The sequence below is a fragment of the Neolamprologus brichardi genome, chromosome 8, assembly GCF_056152115.1.
Source record: "Neolamprologus brichardi isolate AB-2024 chromosome 8, ASM5615211v1, whole genome shotgun sequence".
Classification (NCBI taxonomy): domain Eukaryota; kingdom Metazoa; phylum Chordata; class Actinopteri; order Cichliformes; family Cichlidae; genus Neolamprologus; species Neolamprologus brichardi.
The window spans coordinates 10,555,301-10,583,245 of record NC_142111.1 but is presented as its reverse complement, the minus strand read 5'-3'; the positions used below and the strand labels follow the sequence as shown (position 1 = coordinate 10,583,245).

Here is a 27,945-nt window from a genome sequence, read left to right as displayed (position 1 = left end):
AACTATGATTTCCATCTCATTTTATTTTATGTTTTAATGGGAACTTTACAATGTATAAGAACAATGCAATTAATTCACAGTCTACGGTACTGCTAGACGTGGCCTTGTGTTATCAAAAATAGCTCCAAAAGGCTTTACAGAGATGAGTCAAGACACTGAGAAGATATTTACATTTAATACATCAGCTGAATATGAAAATAAATTGTACCAAATGTGTGTAAACCACAGTCAGACATGAGGAATAAATCAATCCCTGTAAAAACAGTCGTTCATAAAGCCACAGAGATAAATCTATAACATCATTCAGAGCCAAGTTTAGCTCAAAGGCGTTCTGCGTTCACAAAAGCTGCTGGAAAAAGGTTAAACATAGGATTTAAATTTAAGAATAAAACAGCTGCATTACATGATTTCCCTTTGCAGAGGATAGAGGTTCAATGTTCATGATATTCAGCATTTTGGAAAATGTTGCAACCTCAGCCAAGTTTGTCATATACATTAACTCCATATTACAGTTTCTTGTGTAGGTTTTTGATGTTTTGCAGCTCACACACACACGCTGACCAACTGCCCTGATGAGTTTTGAACATTTTAGTTTTCGTGTTTTCCACAGTACTCATTCAATATCTGATAGTCGAGTGCCTTTGAATGCAAACAGATGCTGTGCTCAGTCCACATAATGTGACTTTGGCAAGCCTCATATCTCCCATGTAAGTTGTTTTGGACAAAACTAACTCCACAGTTATTTCTGGTCTGAAAAAGTGCAGATATATTTGATATAGTTTCACTGGGTTAAAACATGTTTAAATCCTCCTCCACTTCGTCTTCCTCCTTTGAGATGTGTATGTTGTCACTGCGATCCATAGGTATACCAAGCTCTTTCTGCAGGGCCACTAGGCTGGCCTGGCTGATGTAGTAGCTAACATTCTGGGATGGCAACAGCTTTTGGAGCTGCTCCAGTTTACGATTGGCCTGGAAAAGAATTACAAAGGACACAAATAGAAAAAATTTAGAAAGTAGCACCAAGGATTTGGTTTTTTTAAATTGAGTTACATGATGAATCATTACAGCCCTACATTAATGTGATTAGTGTAATTTGACCTATTGAAAAATCTAGAAAAAGAAGACAGTCACCAATTGGAAGTTGCCTTGCTGACAGTGGTGCTCGATAAGGAAACCAAACACATCTCCAATCCTCACAGCAGGGTCCAGCTCTGGCTCCTCCAGCAGGGCTTCACACAGCTGCACCGCCTCGCTGGCGTCCTCGCTGTACAAACTGTAGACAAATGTGATGAGCTCAAAGCTTCGCAGACGGGTTGACCCGCGCAATAACGAAACATCCATCAAAAACGACCCGTTCTATGATGAAAACCAAAACTTACGGTAAAACTGAAATAATCAAAATGAGTTCATATTCGTACCTGCGTATGTGGACAAACTTCCTGATTAAGGCAATCTTGTGCTGCAGATCAGCCAGTCGCACTTCCTGTTGTCCGCTTGAAGCGTCCTTTGCTTTTGAGAGACACTTTGATGCCTCAGTCAGAGCATCCAGAGCCTTTTCATAGTTCTGGTAATCATCAATCTCCACCTTTTAAATGATAACAAAATAACTTTTTATTGAATCATCAAAATTTATCTATAAATTGTATTTTGCTTGATGTGCTCTGATACTGAGGCGGGCTTTTTAGTTTTTTTGTTCCAATTATATAATTCAATATAAACGTCAAAACAAACCGGCCAAATGAACTGATATTTTGCTCACCTGAGCACAAGCTTCATAGAAGCCAGCAAGCAGGTCCGGTGCCCTGCCTTTAGTGTAGAAACCAATAATTGTTTTTAAGATATCTGGATCTTTACGCCAGTCTAGAGATTGGAGATAGTTGGCGGCCAAGATGAAAAGCTCTTTCTGACGACTAACATTGGCAAAGAAAACAATTTTCTCTGTGTCGCCTGACTTCAGGAGCGCCCTCATTGCCTGTTAAGAAGAAACAAAATAATTTACGTTTTTAGAGTCACAATTATTTCGTTTCCAGTGTAACAGCATGACGCATACTTTTTTTTTCCCTCAAGGAGACACATTAGGTGTTGCATATGTATCAGACAAGATACGTCCTATGCACAGAATTCCTAATGAGTGTACAGCACATCTGATAATTACCTTGAGTTTGTTGCCAGCCTGTGTGTATTTCTTAGTGGCTAGATGGTAATTGCCCTGCCGCATGCAACAGTCAGCGATCCTCTCCAGCAGCTCCTTGCGGGCCTCTTCGGACATATCCTTCGAATCAGGTACAGTCATTCTCTCGGCCAAATCTTCTGTGATCGTTAGGTTCTGCGTCACGCACAGTTCCAGGGCTTCGTGGTACTGGGTACACAAATGTGGAGACACAAAAGCAGGAGTTAGCACATATGAATGGATTTACGAGCAAACAGGTGATGCTGTGTCGCAGTGGTACCTTCTTGGCTGCTACCAGTAACTCCACTGACTTCTCATACTTGGAATGTGTGCTGAAGAAGTCAGAGCAGCGAGCCAGGAGGGCTGGGTCTGAGCTCTCATTGAGATCCTCTGCGATCATCTCAAGAGCACCAAACTGCTGGGTGGCAAAGGCCAGCTCTAGAGCTCTGGACACATAGCCAGCCTATAAGAAAGAAATGAATAAATATAGCCACAGTTGAAAATCTACTTCACATTGCTTACTTTAAATGTATTTAACAATACCACCGCCCCCCCTTGTGGAATGATTTATAATGCATCAATCCATTCACTGGAAAGGAAAAAAAAAACACAGACAGCTGTGATGCACCTTGTGGTAAAGCGCAACAGCACGATCCAAATGGGAGCCTTTCTCCTCGTAGTAACACGCAGCCTCCATCATGTCCTCTGGGTTACTGAGCAGGGCCAGGTTCATCAGCTGGTCATCCAGGCCGTTCTCCTGATCAGACAAACACAAGAAAACAACGATGGGGAAAAAGAAAGCAAACAAAAAAAAGAAAAAAGTCTTGCTTTATATATAGATATATATTTCTAACTGAGGCTGCTGAAAAACCCTTACTTTACAAAGTCGTATAGCATTATTGTAGGCCTGGGCTCGTGTGTAGAAGTGAACAGCTTGTTTAATATCATGTCCCTCATAATGCCTGGCCAGGTGGTAAGAAGCTGCTCTGTCCCCCGTATTGTTGGCTATCTCTGACGCCTAGGAAATTTCAAAAATGTTATCATATAAAAGAAGCATGTAAATTAGTCAGAATAACAATACCGTTTACAGTGGCTTACAGTGGTACAAGCCTATACATGTTTCCTAAGTACACAAGACACTATATACAAATCAGTAAACTCAACTCTTCAAGATCAAATTCTTTAAAATTATAAGTTTACAAACTGAGTCACCTTCTGAATGTCCCCCCTGTAGCAGAAGATTCGAACGAGGGAAAGATAATCCTGAGCACACTCGTAGAAATGTAGTGCAGAATCCAGGTCTGCCTGGCTCTCCAGGTACTGGGCCCACCACTTATAGATGCTCCTGAGTTATACAGATGGAAGGACTGGTGTTTAAAAGCATTTCAGATGTTTTTAACCATAAAGGGAGAGCCGAGACTTACTTGTCTTTCATTTTGTTAACATAAATCTCTAGAGATGACGTGTCGTCCTGGAGCATTCTGGGCACTTCAACTCTGTGTGTGTCTGATTTCTCATAGCTGTAACAAAAAGGATAACAATCAGTCACACTTTGTTCCTATTGTATAGTTGTTCCGACACACACGACTACATTACTGACCAAATAATAAATAAGCTTTTGTTTTCCTTACTAAGTGAGGGCCAGTGTCTTGTCGCCCATGGATTCCAGGTATTTGGCATAACTGTAGTACGTGGCGCGCAGGTGGATGCGATCGTGAACTTCAGCTGTCTCCAAAGCCTGCTGCCAATTACCAGAAGCCTGATAGAAATTGTTCAGCAGGTCATAGCGCTGACAGCTTTTGTACAAATTTTCTGCATCCTCCTGTTGGAAGACAGGAAAAGATGATGGAAAGATAAATGCTTTTGGCCCGGAAAGTCCCTTAGTCTGTGCGTGGTACAACTTAAAGGGAGGATGTGTTATTTGTTGCCAAAGCATGTGGCATTTCTGTGAGCTGGATCGCAGGTTTTTTGTTTTAAAAAAGGCTAAAATTATCTTCTAGAATGATTTTATAAACTCAAGTTCCTTTTTTTTAAAGTTACCTTGTCTTTTTAAATGAAATGTAATCTTTTCTCTTATGGAGTTTTCACATTAGGTTGCAACCTGAACCCAAATACAGAAGAATAACCCTTTTTGCAATTCTTTGTTATAGTCTGGGGCGAAAATAAAAAGATTCTTTAATATCTCACCAGCATGCCGAGCTGAATGGCCAACATCGCAACTTGGGTTTCTGGTTCAGGCTCAGCCTCCGCCTCCTTTAGTGCTTTTGCTGCCCTGGCATTTCCCATATTCCCAAGGCACACGCGTGCCACATCCAGCCGGCGGGTTTTCACACACATCCGTGCCATGTTTTCCCACACCGCTTTACTACAAGAGAAAGGAGAAATGGCTTGTTTGCAAGGATGATGTGTGTGTGGCTCACTGCCTTGGCATTTTATTATTCAACAGTAAGATCAGTTATACACACATACACAAATAAGTAAATATATACATAGAAAAAAATAAAAGTTGGTAGGTATTTAATATTTTCCACTTATGTCTGGTTCCATTTAAGCTTATATTTGATAGTTAGACTGAACGCATGTGAATATGGGGACAAACCTGACTTAAGGCTTTAAATGCTTTTATGTCACTAGGGTAAGACTTTTAGTGGTGTAGCATCATTCCAATATCAATCATAACAATGATAATGAATGTCCATCAAACAATCCTGTTTACTGATAAAAGCATAACCTAGAAATTATTACATTTTAAGATGAAGAAGAGGATTTTAAACTCAAAGCAAAGGTCATTCTTTATCTTTCCTTTTCTTTTTTCCTTTTCTCTGACGTAAATCAAGTCTTTTACACACACCGCATCCCCCAGTTCAGTTTCAATTCCAAATATAAGATTCCACAGCCATCTGGTCTCTATTTCCATCCCCTCCCTCCTCCTTGCTTTAGCTGATACAGATGTGGGCTGTTTATTAAAGTTAGGCAACAGGAAATACCCCAAATCTTTAGGGGCCCTGCTATAAGAAGGGAGACAAAGTGAAAAAAAGCAATAGTAATAGGTGGCAGCCAAAGTCTTACTGTTTATGGTAATAGAAAACAAAACAGGGGAAGGGAAAAATCTGAGTTATTTAAAAAAGTTGAGTAGAAAATCATGTTCACAGCACTCTGAGTGGCCAGATTTAGAGAGCCAGAAAAGGAAAGACAAGAGAAGAAACAGGTCTACATTTGGCCTCTCTTCCCATCCTCTTTTCCTCTCAGGAAACACATCCTGTTGCTGGCCGACTGTGGCAGTCACTATGTTTGTTGTACATGAGAGTGCGGACTTTAGCAAACGCCCCCTGGTCTCCAGACAAAAGAATATACCGAACAGTGACGTCTAAGAGGGGGTCTTTTGGACATTCTGTCACACGAACACACTGGCACAAACACAGGCTCATATTTAAAGTGATCATGAAGGAGGGAGCTGTTTGTTCAGTGCTTGCTACAGCTGCTAAGTGATTCCTCGGATTATGATGAACTGCAACTCCCCTGCATTTCAACTCTGACCGCAAACATTTGCAGAGAAACCGTGTGTGCGCGAGTGAGCAACAGAGAAAAAGAGAGAGTGAGAGGGGGGAAAGATAGAAGGAGGCAAAAGGGGGTGGGCTAGAGGACTTCTTGTTCCAGGCAGGCAGCAGGGGCTCTTCACGTTGAGAGACAGTCTTGGGTAGTCAAAGCAAAGCCACCTACGAGTCAGCTCCTAGCAACGCTCTCCGAAGAATCTACTTTTGTCATCTGTACTTTTCTGGAAGAAATGTGGCATTGCTGAGAAGAAGAAAAGGAAAGTCGATCTACTGCACACCTAAATAAACCAACTGCAAACCCAGAAGTCTGAGAAGTGCATTAAACAGAGCACTGGAGGGTGGAAAAGCAGAAGATAAAAGTACAAGCAAGGACTGAGATCCAAGAGTCAAGCTGCAGTCAGCCGGAGCCAGTGGAATGGACCTAGGTGCCAGTTGGATCAATCCCGACGTACCCACACTGCTGTCTGAGGAGGAGGGCTGAGGATCTGCTGCAACGACAACCGACTCCTGAATGAGGATGAATGGAGATGTCCTTTAGCTAAGCCCTAAAACAAAACTTTTGCCAAATTCACCTCTGGGTGAGCTGGGACGACACTAGCTAATAGCTGAAAGAAGAAGAAGTAGAAGGTGGTGGTGGAGGAGGTGGAGAGTAGCCAGGGGGCCCAGAGCACTGCTAGCGCTCCTGGCCCAGAGGAGAGGCGAGGGAGCTGGCAGCCTACTGAGCTCGAACAGGACTCGGAGCAGGGGCACGACGGAGGGGGAGAGGTGGCAGGTGCCGGGCATCACATGGCCTTGCAGAGGCTGGTGGCAGCAGCGGTGGCCGTAGCCCTGCTGTCCCTGGTCCTAAATAATGTGGCAGCCGTCACACCCAGCTGGGTTCTGCAGGTTCTGGAGGATGGCCGAAAGCGCAGTGTGGGACTATGGAAGATGTGCCCCAACGGCGGGGAGAGGGGCCGTGACGACCTCCAGGCTGACAGAAGGGGGCAAGGCACACAGAAGCAATGTGAAACCATTGGTTGGGGCTCTGAGTATGCAGGCTACCAAGAATCCCGTAGTACTGTCAAATGTAAGTTTTAACTTTACTTTAGATTTTACATTCGACATCACAGCATGCTTATGTCTGCTTTAAAAAAAGTGTCTAACCTTTGTCTTGTTAAACTTGTTGACTGATAAATTGGTACATCCTTATAAATAAAAGAAATACACTTAATGCTGCAGATATTGCTGTACTGCAGAGTTTTATATAGTAGTCAGTTTTGTTCTTTTTCATATGAAAACACACCTCTGAAGAATTTCACTGTTGGGGTAAAACTGACATCCATGAATTAAATCCAAGTTCCTAACTCTCAAGTTTATGCAATGTATTCAACCATCCAAAAATCTGTAGCATGTACGCCATGAAACAGTTACATTTTTCAGTCAAAGTCAATGCTACAATGGATTTATGTGCTTCTAATAATAAGCTCCAAACTGTCATTCAAGAACAAGTCTGGGAAATGCTGAAAATCCATTGGCCAGCTTTACTGGTCACTGGGCAGCGCTGCCAACTAATGGCAGAAGTGACTTACCATTCATGAAAAAATAGTAATCGTGTCAATGCCCCTGTGCTGGAAGTGTATTTTATAACCCTGTTTCCAAAAAAACAAAAACAAAAAAACTGGAATATAGGTCACAAAAGAACAGAACCCTTCCCCCACAAAACTTCAAAAAACATAACATAACAAAGAAACCTCAACAATTTCAGAAAATCTCAGCCAATGTAGGAGTTTTATCCTTGCATGATTTCATCATCTGCGGTATAAACTGCCATAAGTAAAAGACTCAGATAATCTGGAGAAATCTACATACTTCTAAAATCAAAGTGAACACAGTTTTTGCATCCACAAATAAAAGTTCAAGCTCTACCACGCAAACATAAATTGAACATGAGCTGGTATTCATGTAGAGGTTTTACACTCTAACTGACCACTTAATGTATCTACTGGACTGTATGAATACATGAATGTCTTCAGGGAAATCTGTAGATGGATGTTTCAGGGGTTGTTGTGGCTCAGGAGGTAGAGCAGGTCATCTACTAATTGAAAGGTTGATGGTTCATAAGTATGGATGCTTTGTTATCCTTGACATGATCACAGTGTGAATGTGTGTGTAAATCTTAGATAGAAAGCAGTTAGATGAAGAAAAAGGTACTGTGTGAGTGGGTGAATGAGACATGCTGTACAAAGCACTTTTAGTGCTCAAATAGAGTAGAAAAGCACTATCTAAGAACAGGTTTATTTACCTTCAGATCAGGGAATGATCAGCTGTATCCCCTGAGTCACATCAACCAGTAAAACAAACACACAAAAAATATATTAATATGTATAAACAAGACTGAGAAACACAGCTGCCTTTTCTGGGAATGATCTTATATGAGATAGATAGAGTCATGGACAGTCTGTCCAGCAGGCTATAGACAAGATCCATCCAGCTCAGTTCCAAAGCATCTGTGATGGTATAGGGATGGAGTAGTACACAAGGCACTGGCAAAGTGCAGAATGTCTGAATACTTGCGTATGATGCCATCAGGGAAGCGTTTGCTTCTGGGAAGGTTTTGTCTTTTTCAGCAAGACAATGCCAAACCACATTCTGCACATAATTACAATTCTGCAAGTATAACAGCAGTTCTCCAGAGGAAAAGAGTCCTGAGCGTTCCTGCCTTCACACACACACATAAAAAAACTGAAACAAGACAAACCAGCTCTGAACCGCTGTAAAGCTGAAATCCTATATTTACTTTCAAAAGTAGATGAGTTATACTCCACAGTTCAAAAATCCTTCAGTGTTTCAGAAGAAAACGTGGCAGCCTCTGTGTTCTGTGTTGTTTTTGCACTAGATTTTATTTTATTTTTTAGAAACCGTGGGTACATTTTAAATAAATTAGTAAATTGGTTTTATGGTGCTTTCAAAAATTCAGACATATAATAAAACTATCCTTTAAAAACTATTATTGCCATTTAGTTTTTCATGTGTATATTTGACTCTTTTACATCACAGTGCCAGAAATATGACACAACTTTTTCTTCTTGTCCTTCAAGTGCAGTTTAACATGATGCGAGCATGTAACCTGATAGCGACAGTGGCCCTGACTGCAGGTCAGCTGATCTTCCTTCTAGGCCTGATGAAGTTGCCCTTCATCTCATACGAATCCCAGTGGTGGGAAGAAGCCATCGCTGCACTTTTCCAACTAACCAGTAAGTACCAGCATCCCCTCTTTTTAAGTGTTTTGCCATTTGCAAAGATTTAACCAAACCCAAAATTTACATATCCATGTATACAAATGCTACAGACCAAAGTTCACACGGTGTCTGGCCGAGTGCCATAAAATTGGGCTGTAATCACAGCTGGACCTGGACTGGGCAACTTTCCAATACTGAAGAAGATCAACTTCTAAGCCTCAAATGCTGCAGGAAGTTACTGTGAAAAACTTAAGACACTAGCAAATCTCATCCTTTAGGTCTACCTAAGAAAAAGTAAACCCTAATTTAAAAAAAATAATGCATCATAGACCATATTTTTACTAAATGTGGATACTCATCCATATTTAAATGAAAAATGGTCACAATAGCGGAAACAAAATCTGACTTGATAAGACTCTCCATCAATTCAGTCAAAATTTCTCAAACTTTACTTGTTTAAACCACAGACTTATTAAATCGAGAGGAAGATAGAACCTGTACTATCCTCAGGATTAACTGCAATTGGAATTAATTAGCATCTATCCATTGTCGATCCCTCCATCCATCTATCCATCCACCACTATTGACATTAAGTGTCCCCTAGTATTGACTTGTCCCGGTGCCCCTGCTGAGGAAGTGTGTTGTGCGCTGCGGTCACTCAGCTGCTTGGTTTCTGAGCAGCATGAAGGGGGTCTGCTGTGGGTTTAAATTTAGTCCCAGTCCAAAATCCATGGACCAAAGCTGCAGTGAGCCAGGGAGCGACTGTCGGGCGCCAGGATATCCCTGCTCAGGACGAGGAAATGTCTGTAACTACCTGTTATGCAAACCCCTGAGCTGAAGAAGGAAAAAGAGGGGAGGGGGGAATTAACGGGAAAGACAGTTTTCGACGGGGACTGTGTGTTTGTGTGTGCACTGGCAGGAGGGGATATGTGCATATATGCTTGTGTATGTTAAGAGTGTGTTGTGGCGTGATTTTCTGTTTATAGTGAGGTTCGGTGAAGAAATGTCCTTTGGTACTCATGACAGCAGGGTGGGACTTGCCTCACTCTAGATACACTGACCTAGCTTTTATGTCTGTTTACAAAGTGTCTAAGAGTAGTTGCAAGTAAAGAATCTCCTCTTTATCTTTAGTCTATTCAGGACAAATTCCAGCGGGGCTGATGGCTTTTATCTAAAGACCTTGGTGAGAGGATTGAGGCCCACCCAGTGTTACTGCATTTTCCTATATTAGACAACAACACGAGGAACACCTCAGTGGCCAAGAGCTCATCTCACAAAAGAACGATTACCAAAGGCAGCAGCATAATAGATTTGGCATTCTAAAAAGAAATTTACAGCACACACCTACTTCCCTGACATTAAAAAAATAACGTTCTCTGAAAAAATCTGATCTTCCAATTTTACTCTTCTGACACAAAAAGGTTTTTATCAAAATGTAATCTTGACCTTAGAAGTTTATCAGTTCATAGTCGTTCATGGGACACGACACAAGAAAAAAAAATCAGATGACGTGTCGCTTGTATATACTGAGCTCCTTTGTTTTCTTAAAGACAGATTGCTCCAGAGAACATCTTTAACACATGGACGTCAGATTCAACTACCAAAACTAAGAAAAAAAAGACTAAAAATTAAAATTTTGACGACTGGAGCTGAAGTTAACTTGGTACTTCCAGCTGATAGAAGTCTTCTGTTTGAGTTTATTACATACATAAAAATAAACTCAACAACTGCTACACTTATATTATTTTCTTCATCATTTCATATTATTCACTTCATATTATTTTCTGATGTTTTTAAAATACACTCCCATATCCACATACACATAACACGTGTATCAAAGCAACTATCCACTAATATTTGCTACATGAAAACTCTGCGACATGCAATAAATATGCCTTAAAGGCAGAACAGCATTATTTTAACAGATCAATCCAGACCAAACAGACCTATCTGTTCTAGGCTAGGCAGATGTTTTCACATATTAGAAAATGATATGACTTCCAAATATTATCCTATGAAATATAAATTCATCTATTCATATAAAAAAAAGGCACATTTCTTTAAGCCTTTTCTTGTATGGATAACAGCAAGATGTTTCTCAAGGTCACAAACAAGGCTTGTTCTTTAGACAAACTAGAAGTCTAAAGCTCCAGTCACACCGGCCTAAAGACTTGTCAGCAACCCCCAAGTACCCACCAATCACTTGGGAAAAATGTGTATTTCCTGAATACTGCATAAATGTGTCACTAGATGAGAGTAAACTTTGATCTAATGGGTGGGGTAGTTGCACATGTAAGTCAAGAGTCATTAGATATAAGTCAGTAACATTAATCCTACACCATCCTAAGCTTGGCCGTCTCAACCAAATTTCTTGAAAATACATCCAATGTTTATTGTATTACAGCACTATGAAAAAAAATCACCTCTTATTTCAAGCCAGGCTTTCCGGTCATTTATTAAAGTGGTCTTCAGCGATAGTTCTTCATGCTTTCTGAAGCTGAAGTTTTTCTTCAGACATTGTCTGCCTTGCTCTCATTTTTACTTCAGTCCTTGCACCAGACCATTTTGTTTGATTGTTTAACGGGCATAAAATAATACTTTTGCACTAACAGGGCGATTCTCAAAGTGCTAAAGGCTTATAACTTGGCGTATTTTTAGCATGGTGAGTCTTTAAAGATTTGTGGAAACTGGACAAACAGAAGACAAAAGAAGAAGAAGAAGTGGCCCATCGACAGCAGATGAACAGCATCTGGAAATCATGGTCTGAACAGATAAAAGAAAAACTTTCAGAAAAGACCTGAAACAGGACCATGAGAATTGCATCTGGCCCTTCAGATGATCCATCTACTGTTTACTGAAGCCTCATGAACAGCACTGACACCTCAAAGGTGTCAGTGGAAGGGAAGGAAGGGAAAGGAATAAATTGATGGCTTTTGCCAAAATACACAGGAACTGAGCTGGAAATCAGTAGAAACAGGTCTGATAGAGTGATGTATCCAAAATTTAAATTTTGGGTTGTTAGAATAGGCTCCAGCCCCCCACAACTCTAATAAGGATAAGCAGAAGAGAATGATGATGGATGGATGGATGGATGGATGGATGGGTTTAAATTTCCATCTGCTAAACACGGTGGAGGATCTCTCATGGTTTGTGGCTACATTTCACCAATGGTGTTGAAGATCTTGTAAAAAAGGATGGAAATGCACACAGAAAAGTCCCATTTTGATCCATCATACAATACCATCTGGTATCACGTGGTTCAATAAATAACTGCACCTATTTCCATCGGAAAATATAAAGAAATGATGGTGGCTCAACACTTTTGCACAGCACGTTAATCTGGGCCACAGCGGTAGCCCAACTAAACGAACAACAGACTAACAGTGCCATCCCTAAAACCACAAGAGTAACATGAATAATAAAAATGCCACCCATTTTGGAGTATTTTTGGAGGTTTGGACAGTTGGACAAATAAACAATTAATCAATTCTAAAAATAACCATCAGATTCAATAATAATGAAGTGACTGAGCCATAATTCCTGGAAATAAAGGCTGAAAAATTCCAAAGAAGACCAAGTCATCTGAGTGTAGATAGTTATGCAGGCCTCTACCATTCATTCATTCCCCATTCCCATTTCAGCCCTCCCCCACTGAGTCACTGAATGGGGCTCACTTCTGAATGAATGGAGGTATTTTTGCCCATCGCTCCCTTTCACTGGAATGTTTTCATTTTCAGACGTGCCAAAATGCTTTACAACTGCAAGCAGAGTGTGAGTGTGTGGAATAACAATATTAAGCTGCATAGAGCCATATCTCAGCAACATTGGCTGGTCCAGACTGAAAGCACAATAGTGGTCTTTTCACCCCGTGAGACAACTCTGGAATGTGTTTTCTGAATGGACACGGCTCTAACGTGTCAAATGTCAACACTGCAGATCACATCCCACTAAGAAGCGGGTGATTAGTGAATTTGTACGATCCGTTCACTGATTTTAAACCTGGCTCCAAAATAAGTCACATTTGTGTCTTAAAGTCTGTGGCTCAATAGATTCCTGGTGAGAAGCAAGACATCATGACAACTTCAGTAGGTCACTACTAGCTAAAAGGAAAATGCAGGGCCAAAGGAATTTCCAAGAACCAGTCACATAGCAGCATTAAGATTTTCTCTGTGACAGATTGTGTCAGATGTCCAGTAAATGTATTAACCTCGGAGCTCAGGGTGTGGCAAGGAGGCGAGGAAGGAAGGATGGATAGAGGAAGCAGGGGAAGGAAGCTTGAGAGATAAGTCCCTGCCAGAAAAGAGGTTCACACAGCCCACCCTGGCTGGAAGCTGGACAGGAGATTATTCATTTTCTTGGATAAGGAGCCAGACAGGTTAAACATGAACAGACATGAGCAAACAGTTACATTCTTACATACACAGTGTAGTGGACACATATTGATATACAGACACAATTATCCACATCCTCACTTAAAACAATGACAACCATCTTACAGTAGCGGTAGAGAAAGAAATATAAATGAACTTCCCTCATTGGTGCCACTGACTGCTTCAGGAAACCGAATGATTCATATCCTAATGCACTAACATCCCTATTTCCAGTGATTATTTTTGGTCCCTGTATTTATACCACTGTGGATGAGGCAGGTTTTTTAGACATGTAGCATTGTTGAACTATATAATGGCTCCAGAGCACACTTGAAGGCATTGAATGAGGAAAACCCCAAGAAGTGTTGCTTTAAGACACACTGTACCTAACTGTAAAGAAGTAGGACAACAGCGGCTGTGGAGACAGTGAAAAATGTTGATACAACCAAATAAAGATCAAAGGAACAGCATGAAACTAAAGTCTAAGGCTTTATAACTTCGCATGCAAGCAGGAATTCCTCTTTGCTTCAGTCGAGCTCCTGTGAATCAAAGACAGCAGGAGATAAAACATCTCAAAGGCTTTTCCAAGCCTGTATTCATGCTCTGATATTTTTCTGCTATTGAGAACTTTAATCTTGAGATCTCTGAAGTTCTTCCTCAGAGGAAACAGATTTCCCAAATCAAAGGCTGCGCACATAGCTCTGGCCTTCCTGAGCAATGCAGTGACTACAGTGATGGGGTCTAATTGTCATTTTTAAAAGCCACAGAGAAACTTCAGGTGTGCATTAGGCCAAGCAGTCTCTTTCACTTGGGCTTCTAAATATCAAAGGTAAAAAACAAAAATCGTAACTGTTGTTTTTCTTGGGTTGGCCAGTTCCAGTGAAAGGAAATCTTAATGCTTCAGCTCATCAATACATTTCCAAATTTGAGAGAATGGGATTCTTCTACCACTGCAGGTTTCATTTTTTTTAACTGTTGTAACTAAAATGTCTTAAAACTATCCCAGAGGCTCTGTCTCAACCTTACAATTAATTGTCAAAAGTCTCATCTGGTACAACACAATATTGCCAGCTCATGGTCATGCTGACCTCGATCACCTGGTTTTAATGTGCACAGGAGTTGCTAGCATTCCTGTAAACGCTTCATTTCACCAGCACAGTGTTTGCACTCTGAGTCTCTCAGTAATTATGTCAAGATGAAACATGACCTTGTCTGTTTTTCCAGTGTGAAACAAGATGCAGCTTAAATAGAAGAGCACCTCAAAATTTAAAATAAGAAAAAGCACATACTGTATTTCACTGGATCCTGATATTGGTAAATAACAGCTGACTGATTTTTTCTCTCTCTGCTCCCATGCAGGTTTTGTTCTGGTTATTGGACTTGTGACCTTCTATAAGATCGGGCCCAACACCCACCTTTCCTACTCCTGCTATATGGACATAGCAGCTTGCCTGCTGGCCACTATGGCTGCGGCTATGCTCATCTGGAACATTTTACACCGCCGTGATGACTGCCTTGCACCACGAGTTATAATCATCAGTCCCTCACTAACGTCACCTTTTCACCCACGTCTGGACAATGACTATGTGGAGTCGCCTTGTTGAACTCAGGAGATCTCACATGACACGCCAGTGACAAGACCCTTCATGTTTAACTCCAGCTACGTGATAGTAATGCGACTCTCAAAAGAAGACGACGCTCCTGTGCTCCCACAACAGCTGGACTAACATACGCTTGCAATTGTATTCTATTTCTCCCATTCCAACAATAGAGATATGATAAATATTTTGCTATTTAGTGCAGTTTTCACATTTTTAACTGAAGTTAATGTATAAAGCAGCCCTAAAGTTCCAGGGAAATTCAAATCCTGCATGATTCAATCGTGTATTCAAGCCAGAGTAATCTGTTAAGTAGGGAATTTCGTATGAATTCATATGAAAAGATCAAGCTGGAACTTGACATATTTTATTAATGGTGCATTTATGAAATGGTCTCTTGCACAATCATAAATTTGAGAAAATGAAAGATGTTGAAATTATAATACTAGAATACCTCATATTTGTGTTCACTAGTTTAAAGTTTATTAAGAAATGTTATGCACATAATAATTATATATGTAACATGTAGGGAACATGCCAGGATAAAAGCTGAAGAGTCTTCAGTTAGCTTTTGGACCGTGCTTTGCCAAATCAGTGACAATATTTAATTTTTTTTTATAGCCAGTGAGAGATGGCATTTTGAACAAATGAAAGAAGAACACGAGGATATATTATAATGTTCCAAGAATACTTTGAAGCAAGAAAATTTAAAAAAGATAAAAGACAAATAACCCACTAAACAATGTGTATGGATAATTGTGGATTTGTTTTTTTTTTAATTGTTAGTAGCTATTTTGCCGATGTACTGCAACTTGTTCACTTAAGTTCATTTTTCATGATGCTTCCTTTAAGATTCTCTCCTTGCTTTGGTACATACTCGATACCTAAATTAATATAATATATATATATAAAAATAATACCATAGCGCTATCATAAGTAGTAGTAATGACCATATCATATTTCTGCAAAAAACTCCAGGTTATTTGTGGGACTTCCACATTAAAATAATAATATACCATGTATATCATGTAAATTCAATAAATTTATTGGTAAGTATAATAAAGCAGTGGTTGTTGTCTTTGCTGCTTGGTGCCCAACATCATGACAAAGGCTCATTCATTAAAAGTTTATTTTAATGAATTACCATTTTTCTAGTGACTTTAACCATTTATTAACTGGAAATTCTTTATCAGCAGTTGTCTTCTCATAACATTTAACCAGAAATTACATTAAGAGGAGAAGTGGGACAGAAATCTGTTGAAGAAAAACTAAAGATGACAGTTGTCCTGCCCATGCTCCCAAAGAGCTGATTAATTATCTTAATGTGAAACACATTAGCCAATCATGTCACTGTGTTGAGAAAGAAAAAAAAACTATTTCGGGGCAAAGTCAACAAACTTTTGCATTTCTTTTTTAAATTGGATTTGCCTGCTGATTCTTTACAGGACTTTTATTTTTATTCCTCTGTATTCCTCAATATTTGATCCAAGATGGCTGCTTCCAAAACAGATTTGATTTAAAGAGGACACGAAACGCTACACATTTAAAGGCTAATTTACATCACTGAGCCTGTTCTCAAAAACTGACATAGATGTAACACTGTTTGTGAAGCTGGATTTAAGAAATAAGTGTTTAAAATCAAAGTTTTAAAAACATGTTTAGCGTCATCTTCTGTTAGTAAGGAATGTGGTTGGTTGCAGCAAATAGCTCTATATTAGTTTATGTTAGCTAACTAGTGACAGAATTGATAACTCAGAGGAAAATAAGGACACTAAAACTAAAAACCAGTTTAAGGGATCACTTTTGTGCTGCTCCTGGCTGAAAAAATGTGTTTTATGTTAAGAAACTGTCTCTTTAGTAGTAAGTGGCTGTTTGCTGTTTGGCTAACTGCACTCAAAAGGGAAAATCCAGCAGTTAGCTGTAATGTTTGATTTTGTAAAGCACTTTATGAATAAGGACTATGTGGAGGAGAGCTTGTTTGAGTCATCAAACCAACATGCTGTGAAAAATTTTTGCACAGTTGTGACACCTACGTGTTTCAGGTCATCAAACAAATTTTAAATCTAGAAAAAGATTTCAGTGATGGTTTCATTTATTAAGGTAAAAAAAATATATATCCAAACCCTCCTGGCTCTGTGTGCCTTCCTTGTTAATCATGAATTAACTATTTCACTACCCACACCCAGACCTGATTACTGCCAGGCCTGCTGGATCAAGAAATCACTTAAACAGAGCATGTCTGACAAAGTCAAATATGTTAATAAATCTAAAAGCAACACATCATGTCACAATCTAAGGAAACAGCTGAGAAACAAAGTAATTGACATCTATCATTCTGGAACAGGTTACAAAGACATTTTATAAGGCTCTCGCACTCCAGTGAACCACAGTGAGAGCCATTATCCTGTCGTCCTTCTCTCACCCTAGCCGGTTGCAGCAGATGGCCGCCCCTCCCTGAGCCTGGTTCTGCCGGAGGTTTCTTCCTGTTAAACGGGAGTTTTTCCTTCCCACTGTCGCCAAAGTGCTTGCTCATAGGGGGTCATATGATTGTTGGGTTTTTCTCTGTATCTATGAAGCGCCTTGAGGCGACTTTTGTTGTGATTTGGTGCTAAATAAATAAAATTGAATTGAATTGAATTATCCACAAATGGAGAAAACTTGAAACAGAGGTGAACCTTCCCAGTAGCGGCCGGTATGCCAAAATTATGACTCATCCAGGAGGTCACAAAGGAACCCAGAACAACATCTAAAAAACTGCGAGAGTCACTTGCTTTGGTTAAGGTCAGAGTTCATTATTCAACAATAAGAAAGAGACTGCTGACGTAAAACTAACACAAAGAATCTCATACTAATAGTCAAATATGGAGGTGGTAGTGTGACGATAGTACCATGCTCTCGACCAGATAATCCAGAAGGAGAATGTCCGTCATCAGTTCATCACACAAAAATCAAGCTCACTCTGATAGTGCAGCAGGACAATGATCCAAAACACACCAGCAAGTCCTGGTGCGTCACTCCTCTAAACAACTCACAAAAATCAAAATGAAGGTTTTGAAGAGGCCTAGTCAAACTTAAATCTAATTGAGATGCTTTAGCCTGACCTTAAACAGGCTGTTCAGGGTTGAAAAGCCTCCAATATGAATTAAAAATAGTTTTGCAAAGAGTGGGCCAAAATTCCTCCCCAGCGATGTGAAGCACTCCAGTTACTCTAAATGCCCGATTGCAGTTCTTGCTGCCAAGGGTGGCACAGTTATTACCTCTTCACAGGTCATCGGGTAAGTTTGGAAAGTTTTTGTCCCTTAAAATATTAAACCACCATTTTAAAGCAGCATTTTATATTTACTCAGGTTATCTTTGTCTAATGAATGAACTAAAACATGCAATTGTGACAAATATAGAAAAAACTAAGAATAAGGGGGGGGGAGGGGGGGGGGGCGGCACTTTTTCATAGTACTATACACGTACAGCTGCACCACAGCTGTTGAACCCCGAAACCACGTCCAGCAGTTATATCTCAGCAAATCCAAAACAACCTAGTCTCAGAGTAACTTCCAGTTGTACTATTATAATAAGGAACTTGACTCGAGCCTGAAGCATCAAAGGATGGTACAAAAAGTACTGAATGACGATATCAGTTCCATGGAGAATGAAAACCTCACAGGGAAGAACAACTAAAATTAGCTCATTCTTTCCAGTGACAACTGGCTTAAATGGGGGTCATGAGGGTATCACACCAGTCTCAGCCTGAACACCTTCTTGAGTCATTTAATTCCAAGGAAAGTTTGGCTCTGAAGAGTAAATTCAAAAGAAAAAGACTGTAACAGACTGCTTGCATAAGTGTGGGAAGATAATCCTGTAGCAGCATGTCACTTAAAAGTCAAGGACAATGTGAATGAGAGGAAGCAGCACAGTGTACACTGAGTAAGACATCCCAACCTGGATGTGACACACTGCTTTTAACGGCAGGAGGAATTTTGATACTGACAACATCACCTTCAAAGTGTGTTACATGTTTTATATCTCATCCGCGGATACTGTGGGTTTCATTATCAGAGGGAGGAAAGGCCTCTTATAGTGCACATTGATGCAGCTGTGACTCAGGTGATCTCACCTTTTAATGCACACATGTCAAACAGGCATATTGTCTTTAGTGTTTCCACCAGATATTTCCTCAAAATAAATCTACTACATCTGAATGAATTCTGGTTCACGAGCTAGAGTCAGATTTAAATATGAGACCCTTTGTTGATTCAGACCTGCATCATAGAGACAAGTCCCTGAAGATACAGGTTAGTACTGCAGGAAATGCATAATTCTGTGGGTGGAGATATGCGGGAATCATACACAATACAAATCTTCAAAAAAAAAAATATGTGCAGCAGTAAAAATAGCCTTCAATGAGGAACCAAGTAAACCTGTCATCATCCCTATTAAACAGTTTGGAATATCCGGCCAATGGTGTAAGCCGTTTTCCCATTTGTTTGTTTTTATGCTATTTTCCCATTTGGGTAATGTTTGTACGTGCGAAAGCAACGCTACAGCAGAATTGTTCCCTGGATCACGTACTCCCCTAAAGATAATATCAGATCATCGCTGATATCACATAAATTTCTCAAAGACGCACACACACTTGCAGGAACTAACACACACATCCTTTTAGTGACCTGATTTAATGTTTGTAAGAATGGAAAAGGGGCACTCGCTTTGGACCAAACTGGCAGGGGGACCTCGAACGTGTGTGTGTGTGTGAGATTTAATGTTTAGAAAAGTACATCCCCTCAGAACACACCCGCACACTAACAGAAACAGTCACACATATACACACTGAAGAGTTCCTTCCCTCAACAAAGACACACAAAAAACCCTTAATCATGTCCTGTGTTTTTAATCTAATTCATGTACAGTGAGTTTGCTCATTTTAAAGGACCCATATAGAGATTTCAAATTGAAAGATCATTGGTGTGTCATCACTTTTCGTTGCCAGGTGTTTAATTACAAAGGCTCTCATTGCTTAGGACTAACAGTATTAATGATGGACGTCGTTTCTGGGACTGAAAATTTAAGGCTAACGTACCTTAAACGTCTATTCATTGTAATTGTCAGCAAGGACCAACGATAGAAACCCAATTGAAAAAAACATTTTTCAAGCCAAATTTCAGGTTAAGTATCTCAAAAGTAACTCAAACTTCTGAATACATAATAATAGTAATTTTTAGTTACTGAGTCAGAATTTTCAAATAATTTTGATATGCTCCCGTGGTTCCTGTGGACATCAATAAATACTCTGCTTTTTCCAACTCAGCTCATACTGAATAAAAAATTAAGCTCATTTTGTAAATTATACTTATCATTAGAGTCAGAAAGAAGGATTGTCCTGTGCGTGCTCATTGGCCAATGACTTGACGATCACAAGTTGTTAACGAATGAGAGTGCGGTGTGCTTGACAGTCAGATCCACCTCTCAACTGTCATGTAAGGTTATAAAACGCCAAAATGGTGACGATGAAAACTCTCAGCTCATAACCAGGCGGCACCTACCAACAGGTAATGACACAGACACCTACATCCATCCTTTATACCCTGTATGTTTTTTAGAGGCAAGACAAATTTTGAAAATATTGAAAAAGCCGGGACAGTTTCTTCATGAGACTTTAAGAGAGCATAGCACACTAAAGGTTACAGAGCTATTGTAAGAGTTTGACCTTAACAGCTGAGTAAAATGAGATAAAAATGAAAATCAACAGTTTGTTGTAGCTCTCCCACTGCAGAGCATTGGAAAGCATTCCAAGAACTGTCAAGGTTGTGTTAACAATGCTACCCCCTGTGTGCTGTGTGCTTTGTCTTTGAACTAAAGCCCCTGTGGAAACAATTAGTGGATTGGTGGGGATGTGATGACGGTTATCAAACAGAAGCAAATACCATGCCCCATGCCTCCTCTATTAGCAAATACCACTGAGCAGACACATGCATCTGTGATGTAAACATACCTCTTGATGAGCTTTATAGACTTAAAGGCTTCATCCATGTCACCGATAGTCAGGTAGAAGCTGAAGTTGAGCATGGCGTCGCGAGTGGCCTTCTCACAGTTCTCCAGACCTACAAAGTCTCTAAGAGCTTTCCGGGACACCATATGAGGGACCTGGGAGGGCGTCCCTGTCGTTGGCTGGGTTTGGTATGACGATGCCGAAACCTCTATTAACCCTTGATCCTTCTCACCTGGCTGGTAAAAATATGTAGCAGTAAGATCAGCACCCACATGATTCAGACCCATTCATAATAAGCATGTTGTGAAGTGAGAACTGAAAAATAAAATAAATGTGAAATACAAAGGGGAACAATGAGCACTAGAGACTGAGTAGGAGGGATCACAAAACATGTCATCTTATTAAGTGGTTAGTAGCTGTGCACAATTGGAGTTGTAGATATTCCACAGATGCACTTGTGCTGGCTGGAGTTTTCATGTTTTCTTATATGGAACGCAAGGCACACACAATCACAGCACAACAAAGAACACTGAGGCTTTCTGAACGAACCGTACGGAGCAGACACTTACTTCAGGCAGAAATACATCACCCCTCCGAAATAATAGCTGGGGGTGTATTGGATCAAACACAGAGTTGCACATAAGAATAATGACAAGCATAAATAAAAAGACACATGATACATGACACAAAAAAATTAAGCAACAGATTTATATGTGGATCACCCCGGCTAAATGGAGAACACACACAGGCAGCGTGCTCTCAGTCCTCACCTTGCAGCTATAATAATAGAAGGGCACATCCAGAGCGAGGAGCGCCTGCATGCCTGGAGATCTAGGGGAGCAGTCCTGCAGGAGGAGCCCATGCTCCTGTGTGCAGAAGAGGGTCACCACCAACACATCCACCTAAGTGAAAGGAAGCCATCATACTTTTTAACTACCCCTTAGTTATTACTATATTACAGTGTTTAGGAGTGGTCTTTACCATATCCAAGGAACTATTTAATATGGATTCAGAGCTGACTGGCACAGTCTCACAGACAAAAAGACGAGGTTCACTCTCATCCCAGAAATGAGACACAGGAGAGCGACCGCTGAGCGACCACTGCTGCCTGGAAAACAGAACAGAGTGAGCACAGTATGTAATCAAAGGGGGAAAAAGGTAATGTGCACGAACACAATCAAAACAGACGAAAGCTACTTTGGTTACTTTTCACTTTCTTCTTGCTGTGAGATACCACTAGTAGGTCTGCCAGTGAAGAAGTCAAAGTGTGTCACAGTGTCCATCTCAACATCATAAAAGTACACTTTGTGATCAGGTCGCCCATTCACCTGAGAGGAAATAATCTCGCACAGTTCATTTAAGTTAAATATGCACAGTTTGATATAAAGACATTACATTTCCAATATGAAATAGAAGCAAGGTTTGATGTGCTCACAGTACACTCACCTGAGAGATTAGGATGCTGACTTGGCTCCCATTAGCATTACATTTAACTGACCTTAGTGCTCCCAGATTGGGAATCTGGTCAGCTAGGTTCTTGGTGCTGCAGTGAGCTTTGGCATCTCTATAAGGACAGAGAACATGTTGATAAAGACTCAATAAAAAAGCACAGAGGCTTCTTTTTAAATTGTTTTAACCAGGATAACATCCACGTGAATGCCAACCTTCTGGAGAGGTCGAACACTCTGATGTTTGCCGTGTCTGTGCCCACCACCAGATAGGACTGGCGCACATTGAGTAGTACAGGGTTACCTTCTGCCTTGGAGAAGGTTAAAAGCTGCTTCACTGTGCCCTGAAAGCAATACCCAAGATCCAAATATGTTTACATTCTTTAAAATCCACTCTGACTTAACATCAGCTGATATGCTGTCTCATATTTGTGTTTATATAAATATATGAGGCAAACAGACCTGAGGTGTGCGGATTTGTACCCGGTTTGGTTCTACAGTGTAAAGATTCTCACCGTGTACAGCCACCATGTGCGAATCACAAGGAAATGATCCTGGGAATCAGAAAGACGTAAGGCAGAGAATGCAGATGTGGTGAAATTAAAGGTGGAAACCGTGCTGTTTAGACTGTTTTTTCAGTGAGTGCTGTACCTGTATTGCGCAGACTTGTCCCTGAAAGCTCATACACAGTGACCTGCTTGCCATTCCAGACCGTCACTGAGTCCTGACAGTGTGACAAAAAGAAAGTCATGTTGACATGACGGCAATTTAAACTTCTGCTTGTCACCAACAGGGATACTTTGTGAAAGCCTTCATCTCTACCCTTACCTTAGTAACACACACCCCTCTGACATGTATGTCAGACTGCAGAGAAAAGTGCAGACCTGTGTGGAACTGAGTGATGTTGAGCTGTGTTGGGGAAAGCTGCACTGCTGCCACCTGGTGGCTGAAGTGGGCTGACATCACATGCTCACAGAGGATCAGAACTGTGTTTGAATTGTTTGCCGCCAGGAGATTCAGGTTGGAGCCCCACTGAAGGAGAGATCAAAGTGGAATTTCTAAACAGAACACTACAGATGGTTTGTGACATAATCTTAAAAAAAATGATGTAATGTAATCGAAACACCCCTAACCCATGTATGTTTGGATTGTGGGAGGAAGCCAGAGTATCTGTTCAGAGTACTGTACTGGTTAGTTTAACCGATGACTCTTCATTGGCATGACATCTGGGATAGACCTGGAGTGGTAGAAGATGGATGGAACGAAAGTAATGTACTAATGCTGGTCAAGACATTACCTGTAGCTGAGTGACATTTCCTCCAATTTCTGTTGGTGTCTGCAGTTTCCACTGGGGCTTAGTGTCACCTCTACTGCTACCCGACTGCACCACCATCCTCCACATTGCTATGCGTCCATTGGTGGTGCCAGCTGCTAGGATTTCTGAGTGTTGCACAATTTTTAAAAAAGCAACAAGTTTGTTTGTTTTTTAACCTGTGCATTTGGAAACATTCAGGAATATGGTGATGGGAAAGAAAAAGCTTCTTTTCATTTACAATTCTGTGCAAACTTCGCCATTACCTTTGCCTGCACAGTATGAAACACAGTTGATCATCTCTCCCCTCTCATATCCCAGAGTCTCATCAAGAGACAAAACATAGTTGTCATCTCTTTCCAGATCCCACAGCCTAAAATATTCAACAGGGACATTATTACTCAAGTTTGAAACTTCCATGTTTTTTTTTCTCAGTGTGTGTATACTGACCTGATGACCTGCTCCCCGGATGCAGTGATGAGGAGGCCATCTTCTGTCCACACAACGTCTACATTCTGCCCGGATTTGCTGCTCAACTTACCCTGTCACAAAAAAAGTCACGCACTTTAGTCCTGGCACAGAATATAAAAAGGGCTCACATATTCAAGTATAGTAATAATTAAAGTAACTGAGATTGATCATTCATGTTGATATTACTGGTTAATATATATTTTTAAAAAATCTTTCTGTATACCTTCATAATCTCCTGTGCTCCACCCTCAGGTCCGAGAGCATACTGTGACAGCATGAGGTTCTCTGTGATCACTGCGAGGGCCTCTGTCTTCTCAATGTAGAGAAGTTTCTTGATGGAGCCCTCCACACTGAGAAGGACACTCGTCTTACAATACTCATCCACACTATGGACTTTACCTATATGCATAAGACACGGGATTAAAGATTAAATAAGTGGAATATCTGACAGCTCAAACCACAAAGTGTTCATATTTATTAAAGATCAGACTGGATTCCTGATCAATAGCAATATAGCTTGTTGTATTTTCTCCTTTCTGGAGACTCCCACAGGATTACTGCTTCACAGAGGCAAAATACACTTTTGATATAATTTTCAATAAGTCTGCTGGATTAATCAGACTTTCTGAAACCATGAATACTTTTCTCATACTGTTCTTCGTAACTGTTCAAAAATAAAGCAAAGTATCATCAATGCAATTTACACAACAAACAAATAAAATAAACAGCCTTTATACATTGAGGGCTGTGACTGCAGAAGACTGCTGGCCTCAGACAAAATTATACAAGGCAATGAAAAAACAAATTGTTTCTTAAAGAAAGTATGGTCAAATGCATTCAAAATAACAAATGATTTAATTTTCCAAACTCCAACAGAAATCACGAACTCCTACCATCTGCAGTGCAGATAAAGAATCCAAGTCCCTCCTGTGGCCCCATCTTCAGTGGTGCCCCCTTCCAGCTAAACTTGTCCAGCGCACGCTCATCTCCTCTCACAGATGCTCGAGCTAGCATTGCCACATCACTATAATAAAAAACAAAAAATAGTATTTGATTTAAAAAATGTCATACTCTTCCACTTGATATGGGACTTTGAAGGCTGCTTACTCTCCAGGTGTGGACGGTCTGAAGATGCAGCAAGTTAAAGGTTTCTTGTATTCATGTTTTACAAGGTGGTTTCCGTGAAGTCTCCCTCTCGCATCCACCTTCCATACTGCCAAAGCTCCAGACTGTCAATAACAATAATAACAGTAATAGTTAACAGTTAATTTACCTAGCACTTTCAAAACAGTTACAAAGTGTGTTAAAAAACACAATAAAATCTTAGTTAAAAATACAAAAGAAAAGTTCAAAGAGTTAAAACAAGAAACGTTTGTTTTCTTTTTGCATTGAGCCAGGCAGTGACTTGGTTCATAAGAAGTGACCAAATCTGTAACATGTAAGGCTTGTACCCATGTATCGTATACCCAAAAGGTTGTGAGGACGAGAATGATGATTTATTTCTTTGCATTTGTTATAAGTCTGGCAGCTGAGATTTAAATGAGCTGGAGGTGAAAGATGGACTTCTGGCTGAGATCCCAGTAGAAGGAATTACAATTATTCAAACACAATGAGATAAAAGGATGTATGACTTTTTTCAATGTCCACTTCAGATTAAAAAAAACAAAACAATCTTCTGCGGTAAAAAAATGACACTAAAGGTATGCTGTACACACTTTGAAAAACAAAGGTTAGGTAGTTTCCAGTCTGTGTTCACGCCATGTCAGTAACAATCTCAGGGAAGCAATTGTTGCTTCCATCAATCTGGAAAGGGTTATGAGGCCATTTTTAAACAAGTCCATCATTTTACAGTGAGTGCATACCCAGAAAAGATAAGTAATTATATCCTATTAAAACTGATCCATCATTCATGAAAACATCAGCATGTAAAAGACTTGTAATATAATAATATATGCCAGGACGTTATTGCAACAAACTCACCTCATCACCTGTTACCAACCGGCTGCCAAAGCTGCTCCACTCCAGCAGTTTGATGGTGGTTGTATGTACACCGGGCAAGACTGTTTGATCTCCAGAGGGGTGTGTCAGCAGCACTACTTCTCCATTATCCCAGCCTACCGCTAAAACTGGCTTTGTGGGATGCCAGCGCAGCCCTGTGGGCTGGTGAGGACGAACTACATGGCAGCTCTCCACATGCTCCCCCTGAACATGAACCAGATAGGTGTGACGATATTTGTGTGTGTCAATATGAGAGAAATGTTACATACTTTTATGTCCGAGGTTACCTGCTGCAGATACAGGTCTACTTTTCCACCGGTGGCAGGACTGCTTGAGGCCACAGCCAATATAGGAAGACTTGAGTGCCAGGTCAACTGAAAGGGTACATCACTGCTGTCAGGGGCCTCAATGCGGTGATCAAAATAGACCGCCATATCTTCCGTGTACTTCTCTATATTAAAAAAGGAGAGACAAAAGACAAAAGATGGATTCCTCTGTTTGTTAAGTTCTGGGAAAAAAATTACAAGTTAGCCCTAAAATGTAGAGTCAAGTATCATTCTCTGCTTTAGGTTGCTGTGTGTTTGTTTTAGTTTTTTTTTTTGTTTAGTTTTTTTTAGAGTTGACATGGCTAGTTCATTAATGGATACATGCAAACAGTAAACGATGCAGACCTAAGTGAAGCTATAAGTTCACTGTAATACTTGACAAAACCGGCTGATACTGTAGCATTACAGGAGATAGTAGCATCACTGGAAAGACGATAAATCCAAATTAGCTTCAACTAGCAGCTAACATTAGCTAAGCCAGATAAGCTAGTCAAAGTTAGCATTTATGGCTGGCCCTTGCTAACATTCAACGAAGTCAGTCATCTTGTCGAAACCCACCTCAGCTCACTTTCTTCTAAAGTGACGCCAACTTATCTGTAGAGACTGAAAAGGGCTTCAGACATCGACAGTTACTTCCAGTGTTGTCGCGTAGCCTCTGGTGTGAGCGTAAAGCGTCTCTCCCAGTTGCCCCTGACAACCTTACAGGCTGCACAGGAGGTGGAGTGTAGAGAAACGACGGGAAAACCCGACAGTTGTCGAAGTTAATTCTAAACTGAGAGAAGCCTAATCAGGCACAAAGAGTATTAATTTCTGATGGAGCTGTCACAGGCTTTACTCATTTTAAATGATTATTGTCAGTTCTACGAAAATGTTTAGCCGAGATAACCTTGCAAAACCAAAAATGCCTTGAACTGTGTGACATTTGCATGTTTACTGTTGTCTGTTGTCATTTCGCAAACATTTCATATTTTAAAAAGCTTTTTAAATTGATCAGTGAGGTGGCTTTCATTGGTTTTAAAGGTAGCCTATTATGCTATTTTCCACCTAATATTCTTCGATCCTACAAGTTGCGTTGCATGATTCAACACACAAAATAGTCTATTAGGTTTTATCTATATTCTTCTTAATGCAGCCCATCAACTCATCCAGCGCCTTTTGGCTCGCAAGGACTACCTGCAAGTGTGCTAATTTGAAGCTCTGTTAATGTTTAACGAGCATCAACCATTATAACAATAAACACAATTACACCTTTGCATTTTTGGATAATATCCCATTTTATAGTAGTTTTGCCTCTGCACATGACCATAGTGGATTTTAGATCAAACAATGAAGACTTTAATTCAAGGGGTTTAACAAAAGTACTACATTAACTGATTAGGAATTTTTAAAAAAATATTTTTTTGCATAGTGCTCCTTTTTTAAAGACCTAAAAGTAATTTGTCATGGTCTACAGTCAAGATGTCTTCACGAATGGAAATACAGAGGGTTTACTACAAG

At 40.3% G+C, this 27,945-nt stretch overlaps 2 protein-coding genes across 2 annotated transcripts; one reads left to right on the top strand and one right to left on the bottom strand.

The window, feature by feature from the left end:
- Window positions 1–19: 19 nt before the first annotated feature.
- On the bottom strand, window positions 20–27,141 carry ift140 (intraflagellar transport 140 homolog (Chlamydomonas)). Its single transcript, XM_006801074.3, has 30 exons — window positions 27,007–27,141; window positions 26,410–26,573; window positions 26,105–26,326; window positions 25,232–25,353; window positions 25,018–25,148; window positions 24,348–24,523; window positions 24,104–24,195; window positions 23,920–24,026; window positions 23,639–23,781; window positions 23,170–23,373; window positions 22,993–23,065; window positions 22,804–22,895; window positions 22,558–22,685; window positions 22,340–22,457; window positions 22,100–22,221; window positions 21,875–22,001; window positions 21,664–21,795; window positions 20,897–21,129; window positions 4,358–4,535; window positions 3,802–3,992; window positions 3,595–3,690; window positions 3,383–3,515; window positions 3,048–3,188; window positions 2,799–2,927; window positions 2,451–2,633; window positions 2,156–2,359; window positions 1,760–1,972; window positions 1,419–1,585; window positions 1,132–1,273; window positions 20–969 (listed from the first exon to the last, which is right to left on the bottom strand). Exons 2-30 carry the CDS (start codon window positions 26,554–26,556, stop codon window positions 790–792), a joined length of 4,326 nt encoding a protein of 1,441 aa, XP_006801137.2. The 5' UTR covers window positions 26,557–26,573; window positions 27,007–27,141; the 3' UTR covers window positions 20–789.
- Window positions 5,570–15,973, top strand: tmem204 (transmembrane protein 204). The gene is made up of 3 exons (XM_006801073.3): window positions 5,570–6,790; window positions 8,802–8,957; window positions 14,672–15,973. The coding sequence occupies exons 1-3, from the start codon at window positions 6,511–6,513 to the stop codon at window positions 14,914–14,916; spliced, it is 681 nt and encodes a 226-aa protein (XP_006801136.2). The 5' UTR covers window positions 5,570–6,510; the 3' UTR covers window positions 14,917–15,973.
- Window positions 27,142–27,945: the final 804 nt, after the last annotated feature.